Below are 8,012 nucleotides of genomic sequence, written 5' to 3' on the forward strand. Positions count from 1 at the left end.
TCACATTTGTTCAAAACCATTTACCGAAAATGATTTAAGAGTAAAAGATCATTGTCATTTCACGGGAAAATATCGAGGAGTTGCTCATTCTTCTTGCAATCTTAATTACAAGGACGATCATATGATACCCGTGATATTTCATAACTTAGGATACGATCTACACTTTTTTATTAAAAACTTGGCAACTGAAATTCCCGGTTCGGTAATATTACTACCTCGTAACAAAGAAAAATATATATCGTTTACAAAATATATCGAAAACACGAGCGTTAATTTTCGATTTTTAGATTCATTCAGATTTATGGCTAGTAGTTTGGATAAGTTAAGTTCTTATTTAGACCCTAGCGAAAAAAACATTACTAGAAGCTTTTGCGAAAATCTCGAAGAATTTCAGTTGTTACAGAAAAAGGGAGTCTTTCCGTATGAATATCTAGATGATTGGGAAAAATTGAACGACGTCGAATTGCCCCCGATTGAAAATTTCTATAGTAAACTTAGAAAATCCGGTATTACGATAAAAGATTACGAGCATGCCAAAAATATTTGGACAACATTCAAAATTCAAAATTTACGCGAATATATGGAATTGTATTTGAAAACAGACGTACTATTATTGACGGACGTTTTCGAAAATTTCAGAAATGTATGTCAAAAAACGTATGGCTTGGAATGTTTGAAATATTACACGGCACCGGGTCTGGCATACGATGCATGTCTTCTCATTTCAAATGTTCAACTAGAATTAATTACGGACATCGATCAATTAATGATGATCGAAAAAGGAATACGCGGTGGAATTTCACAATGCAGTAACCGATACGGTAAGGCTAACAATAAATACATGGAAAACGATTATAATCCAGACATTCCTTCATCATATTTAATGTATTTCGATGTAAATAACCTATATGGAACGGCAATGAGACTACCACTACCGACGGGTGGGTTCCAATGGATCGATAATAACGCATTTTATTCTATCATAAACACGTCGGACGATTCTGACGTTGGGTATCTTCTTGAAGTAGATATAGAATATCCTACAATACTTCACGATATCCACAAAGATCTACCTCTATGTCCGGAACGTTTGATTCCACCAACGGGTCAAACAAAACAGCCGAAATTATTGACAACATTGTTTGATAAAAAAAACTACGTAATACATTATAAAAATCTCAAACAGGCTCTTCAGTTAGGTTTACGTGTTACAAAAATTCATAAAATATTACAATTTAACCAATCTCCGTGGTTGAAAACCTACATTGACCTAAACACACACTTGAGGCAGCAAAGCAAAAACGAATTCGAAAAAGATTTTTTTAAATTAATGAATAATGCCGTTTTCGGCAAGACTATGGAAAACGTTCGGAAATATAAAGACGTTAAACTGGTAACAAGTTGGTCGGGACGATACGGTGCAAAGAGTTATATTTCAAAACCAAATTTTCATAGCTTAACAATTTTCGACAATGACATGGTTATCATTGAAATGAAGAGATTGAATATTAAATTTAATAAACCCATTTACGCTGGTTTTAGTATTTTAGAAATTTCAAAAACATTTTTATACGATTTTCATTATCATTATATTATACCAAAATTCGGCAAGGATGTAAAACTCTTGTATTCAGATACAGATTCGTTAATATATAATTTTTACGTTGACGATATTTATAAATGTATTCGAGAAGATATTCATAAATTTGACACTTCTGATTATCCTCCCGATAACATTTATAATATTCCTTTGGCTAATAAAAAAGTTTTGGGATTGATGAAAGACGAAAACAACGGTAGAATTATGCACGAATTTATCGGATTAAAATCTAAAATGTACGCGATCAAATTATATTATTCAAATGTAGAACGAGAAAAATCTTCTAACAAAAAAGAAGTCGAAACTATTAAAAAAGCCAAAGGTATTACCGGTTCGTCATTAAAAACAATCACTTTTGAAGACTATTATAATTGTCTGTTTGATAAAACTCAAATGTATACCAACGAACATCTGTTTCGTAGTAAAAACCATGAAGTTTTTACGGTAAACCAAAGGAAAATTGTTTTAACACCGTTCGATGATAAGAGAGTGGTTAATTATATATTTACTGATACATTGCCTTGGGGATATAAAACAAATTAAATTTTATGTTAAAAAAATATTCACTTGTTTTAATTAATACAATTTCATAACCAGCAAAAACTCACTTGTTTTATCATTTTTGTTTTAATTAATTCAATTTCATAAGCAGCAAAACTCAACAATTTTAAATAAGACATTATTAAAAGGTAAGAACCTATTTGTTTTCTGTAGTCATAATTTAATACAATTTTTTTTCACAGCATTCTAACGTCGAGTCACTGAAAATTTGCGTTAAAGTGTTTAGTCAAGTACGAAGCAGCAGCAGCCATGAATAGTGATCGTTACGTAAGAACAACAACTGAAAAAAAAGTGAAACAAGATGTTTCGGAAAACTCCAAAGTCTACTACTATAACGGTACCAAGTACTGTAATAGCTGTAACAAATCTTTTTGCTTTTGTGAAGAATCCATTAAAAATCATCCAATATGTAATATAAAATATTGTTCGCAATCAACAAATCGTTCGAACAATATAAGTTTATATTGCGACGAAGTTATTCCATCATCGTCGTCGTCGTCGTCACCACCAGCGGCCAAAAAAACAAGGATTTAGAACATACCCTATAGAAGAAGAAGAAGAAGAAATACGTTGTGGTGTTTAGCAAATTTATATCGGATGTCAATACTTTGTAAATGTTTTCAATAAATCATCAATTTTATCGGTGCACATTTATTTAATTGTATTCACCTCGACAACCTTTTTAGATATTATTTTGTTTTCTATTCAAACTTATCAATGTAAATGTTTTAAATAAATCATCAATTTTATCGGTGCACATTTATTTAATTGCATTCACCTCGACAACCTTTTTAGATATTAATTTGTTTTCTATTCAAACTTATCAATGTAAATGTCTTAAATAAATCATCAATTTTATCGGTGCACACTTATTTAATTATATCGATCAGCGCGCATACACGACGACGACGCGATAACGTGCCGGCCCAGTTACGCTAGGGGAACAGCGCGCGCGTCGGCGGCGGCGTTTATCTCCGAAGGTTCGCGGTTCGAATCCCGCCCGCGCGAGACATCGGCGGCGGCGGCGGTCGCTTTTTTCGGCTCTCAAAAATTTCTCACCCCCGCACCCCCACACCCCCCGTAGTGTCGAAAAGGCACTACGAAATTTATTTTTTCTACGAACCCCTTTTTTTACCGGGGTGCAATTGCCAAAAAGGCACTAGCGACTATGACGTCATAAAATGTTTTTTAATCAGTGACACCACTTTTTCCCCAAGGGGAGGCGCCAAAAAGGCACTATGACGTCACACCTCGACACAGGTGTAATTACCTTACCCACCCCCAGGGGTCCCCGTACACCTGTCTACACCCTAATGGTGACAGTTTCCACTTCTTCGGCGTGACCTTTACTTCTTTTACATGACCCCCCTTACGAAGAACTGGCTTTGGTACACTGCTGATGGAAAATGCCATCGGTGACCTTGAATCGTCACAGTCCCGCGTTAGAATAACTACTGAGGGCATTATATTGTTTTAAATGTATGCACACAATCCCCATAATTGACAAAATTTCCTGGACTGAGCTGCTAATTACAAAAATTATATTTCAAGCAAAACAATTTTCGTTTTCAGTAGGTAGGTTTCGAACCTACGCTGCCATGGAGAATCTGGTTTCTAGACAGACGCCTTAATCGACAGACCAAATCTAAATCTGTTTGAAAGTCGAACTATTTCTGGTGATGTGCCATGCGTTGGAATATAAGGCCACTATATTTTTATAAATTTATGTACTCAATCCCCATATCTGAGAAAAATTTCTGCGCTGAGCTGTTAATTAAAAAATATATATTTCAAGCAAAACAATTTCCGTTTGCAATAGGTAGGTTTCGAACCTACGCTGCCATGGAGAATCTGATTTCTAGTCAGACGCCTTAACCGACAGACCAAGGCTAAATCTGTTTGAAAGTCGAACTATTTCTGGTGATGTGCCATGCGTTGAAATATAAGTCCATTTTATTTTTATAAATTTATGTACTCAATCCCCATATTTGAGAAAAATTTCTGGGCTGAGCTGTTAATTAAGGAATATATATTTCAAGCAAAACAATAGCCGTTTGCAGTAGGTAGGTTTCGAACCTACTCTGCCATGGAGAATCTGATTTCTAGTCAGACGCCTTAATCGGCAGACCAGGGCTAAATCTGTTTGAAAGTAGAACTATTTATGGTGATGCGCCATTTGAAATATAAGGGCATTATATTGTTTTAAATGTATGCACTCAATCCCCATAATTGAAAAAATTTTCTGGACTGAGCTGCTAATTTCAAAAATTATATTTCAAGCAAAACAATTTCCGTTTGCAGTAGGTAGGTTTCGAACCTACTCTGCCATGGAGAATCTGATTTCTAGTCAGACGCCTTAATCGGCAGACCAGGGCTAAATCTGTTTGAAAGTAGAACTGTTTATGGTGATGCGCCATTTGAAATATAAGGGCATTATATTGTTTTAAATGTATGCACTCAATCCCCATAACTGAAAAAATTTTCTGGACTGAGCTGCTAATTTCAAAAATTATATTTCAAGCAAAACAATTTCCGATTCCAGTAGGTAGGTTTCGAACCTACGCTGCCATGGAGAATCTGATTTCTAGCCAGACGCCTTAATCGACAGACCAAATCTAAATCTGTTTGAAAGTCGAACTATTTCTGGTGATGTGCCATGCGTTGAAATATAAGGCCATTATATTTTTGTAAATTTATTTATTCAATCCACATATTTGAGAAAAATTTCGGGGCTGAGCTGTTAATTAAAAAATACATATTTCAAGCAAAACAATAGGCGTTTGCAGTAGGTAGGTTTCGAACCTACGCTGCCATGGAGAATCTGACTTCTAGTCAAACGCCTTAACCGACAGACCAAGGCTAAATCTGTTTGAAAGTCGAACTATTTCTTGTAATGTGCCATGCGTTGAAATATAAGGCCATTATATTTTTATAAATTTTTTTATTCAATCCACATATTTGAGAAAAATTTCTGGGCTGAGCTGTTAATTAAAAAATATATATTTCACGCAAAACAATGGCCGTTTGCAATAGGTAGGTTTCGAACCTACGCTGCCATAGAGAATCTGATTTCTAGTCAGACGCCTTAATCGACAGACCAAGGCTAAATCTGTTTTAATGTCGAACTATTTCTGGTGATGTGCCATGCGTTGAAATATAAGGCCAATTTATTTTAATAAATTTATGTACTCAATCCCCATATTTTAAAAAAATTTCTGGGCTGAGCTGTTAATTAAAAAATACATATTTCAAGCAAAACAATTTCCGTTTGCAGTAGGTAGGTTTCGAAACTACGCTGCCATGGAGAATCTGATTTCTTGTCAGACGCCTTAACGGACAGACCAAGGCCAAATCTGTTTGAAAGTAGAACTATTTATGGTGATGCGCCATTTGAAATATAAGGCCATTATATTTTTATAAATTTATGTACTCAATCCCCATATTTTAAAAAAATTTCTGGGCTGAGCTGTTAATTAAAAAATACATATTTCAAGCAAAACAATTTCCGCCTGCAGTAGGTAGGTTTCGAACCTACGCTGCCATTGTGAATCTGATTTCTAGTCAGACGATTTAATAGACAGATCAGGGCTAAATCTGTTTGAAAGTAGAACTATTTCTGGTGATGTGCCATGCTTTGAAATATAAGGTCATTATATTTTTTTAAATTTATGTAGTCATTCCCCATATTTGAGAAAAATTTCTGGGCTGAGCTGTTAATTAAAAAATATGTATTGCAAGCAAAACAATGGCCGTTTGAAGTAGGTAGGTTTCGAACCTACGCTGCCATGGAGAATCTGATTTCTAGTCAGACGCCTTAATCGACAGACCAGGACTAAATCTGTTTGAAAGTAGAACTATTTCTGGTGATGTGCCATTTGAAATATGAGGGCATTATATTGTTTTAAATGTATGCACACAATCCCCATAATTGACAAAATTTTCTGGACTGAGCTGCTAATTACAAAAATTATATTTCAAGCAAAACAATTTTCGTTTTCAGTAGGTAGGTTTCGAACCTACGCTGCCATGGAGAATCTGGTTTCTAGACAGACGCCTTAATCGACAGACCAAATCTAAATCTGTTTGAAAGTCGAACTATTTCTGGTGATGTGCCATGCGTTGGAATATAAGGCCACTATATTTTTATAAATTTATGTACTCAATCCCCATATCTGAGAAAAATTTCTGCGCTGAGCTGTTAATTAAAAAATATATATTTCAAGCAAAACAATTTCCGTTTGCAATAGGTAGGTTTCGAACCTACGCTGCCATGGAGAATCTGATTTCTAGTCAGACGCCTTAACCGACAGACCAAGGCTAAATCTGTTTGAAAGTCGAACTATTTCTGGTGATGTGCCATGCGTTGAAATATAAGTCCATTTTATTTTTATAAATTTATGTACTCAATCCCCATATTTGAGAAAAATTTCTGGGCTGAGCTGTTAATTAAAGAATATATATTTCAAGCAAAACAATAGCCGTTTGCAGTAGGTAGGTTTCGAACCTACTCTGCCATGGAGAATCTGATTTCTAGTCAGACGCCTTAATCGGCAGACCAAATCTAAATCTGTTTGAAAGTCGAACTATTTCTGGTGATGTGCCATGCGTTGGAATATAAGGCCACTATATTTTTATAAATTTATGTACTCAATCCCCATATCTGAGAAAAATTTCTGCGCTGAGCTGTTAATTAAAAAATATATATTTCAAGCAAAACAATTTCCGTTTGCAATAGGTAGGTTTCGAACCTACGCTGCCATGGAGAATCTGGTTTCTAGACAGACGCCTTAATCGACAGACCAAATCTAAATCTGTTTGAAAGTCGAACTATTTCTGGTGATGTGCAATGCGTTGAAATATAAGGCCATTATATTTTTATAAATTTATTTATTCAATCCACATATTTGAGAAAAATTTCTGGGCTGAGCTGTTAATTAAAAAATATATATTTCAAGCAAAACAATGGCCGTTTGCAATAGGTAGGTTTCGAACCTACGCTGCCATTGAGAATCTGATTTCTAGTCAGACGCCTTAATCGACAGACCAAGGCTAAATCTGTTTTAATGTCGAACTATTTCTGGTGATGTGCCATGCGATGAAATATAAGGCCAATTTATTTTAATAAATTTATGTACTCAATCCCCATATTTTAAAAAAATTTCTGGGCTGAGCTGTTAATTAAAAAATACATATTTCAAGCAAAACAATTTCCGCCTGCAGTAGGTAGGTTTCGAAACTACGCTGCCATTGTGAATCTGATTTCTATTCAGACGCTTTAAAAGACAGATCAGGGCTAAATCTGTTTGAAAGTAGAACTATTTCTGGTGATGTTCCATGCGTTGAAATATAAGGTCATTATATTTTTTTAAATTTATGTAGTCAATCCCCATATTTGAGAAAAATTTCTGGGCTGAGCTGTTAATTAAAAAATATATATTTCAAGCAAAACAATAGGCGTTTGCAGTAGGTAGGTTTCGAACCTACGCTGCCATGGAGAATCTGACTTCTAGTCAAACGCCTTAACCGACAGACCAAGGCTAAATCTGTTTGAAAGTCGAACTATTTCTTGTAATGTGCCATGCGTTGAAATATAAGGCCATTATATTTTTATAAATTTATTTATTCAATCCACATATTTGAGAAAAATTTCTGGGCTGAGCTGTTAATTAAAAAATATATATTTCAAGCAAAACAATGGCCGTTTGCAATAGGTAGGTTTCGAACCTACGCTGCCATCGAGAATCTGATTTCTAGTCAGACGCCTTAACCGACAGACCAAGGCTAAATCTGTTTGAAAGTCGAACTATTTCTGGTGATGTGCCATGCGTTGAAATATAAGTCCATTTTATTT

General features: G+C 34.9%; 1 protein-coding gene across 1 annotated transcript; it reads left to right on the forward strand.

Annotated features, from left to right (window-relative positions):
• Positions 1-301: 301 nt before the first annotated feature.
• LOC132695588 (uncharacterized) lies at positions 302-2,402 on the forward strand. The gene is made up of 2 exons (XM_060659930.1): positions 302-2,289; positions 2,344-2,402. The coding sequence occupies exon 1, from the start codon at positions 302-304 to the stop codon at positions 2,141-2,143; it is 1,842 nt and encodes a 613-aa protein (XP_060515913.1). The 3' UTR covers positions 2,144-2,289; positions 2,344-2,402.
• The last annotated feature ends 5,610 nt before the right edge of the window (positions 2,403-8,012 follow it).

This window comes from Cylas formicarius, unplaced genomic scaffold (assembly GCF_029955315.1).
Source record: "Cylas formicarius isolate icCylForm1 unplaced genomic scaffold, icCylForm1.1 PGA_scaffold_12__32_contigs__length_19106922, whole genome shotgun sequence".
NCBI lineage: Eukaryota > Metazoa > Arthropoda > Insecta > Coleoptera > Brentidae > Cylas > Cylas formicarius.

Coding starts and splice junctions, on each gene's coding strand:
- LOC132695588 (XM_060659930.1), top strand. CDS start 302: ATGGCTAGTAGTTTGGATAAGTTAAGTTCTTATTTAGACCCTAGCGAA.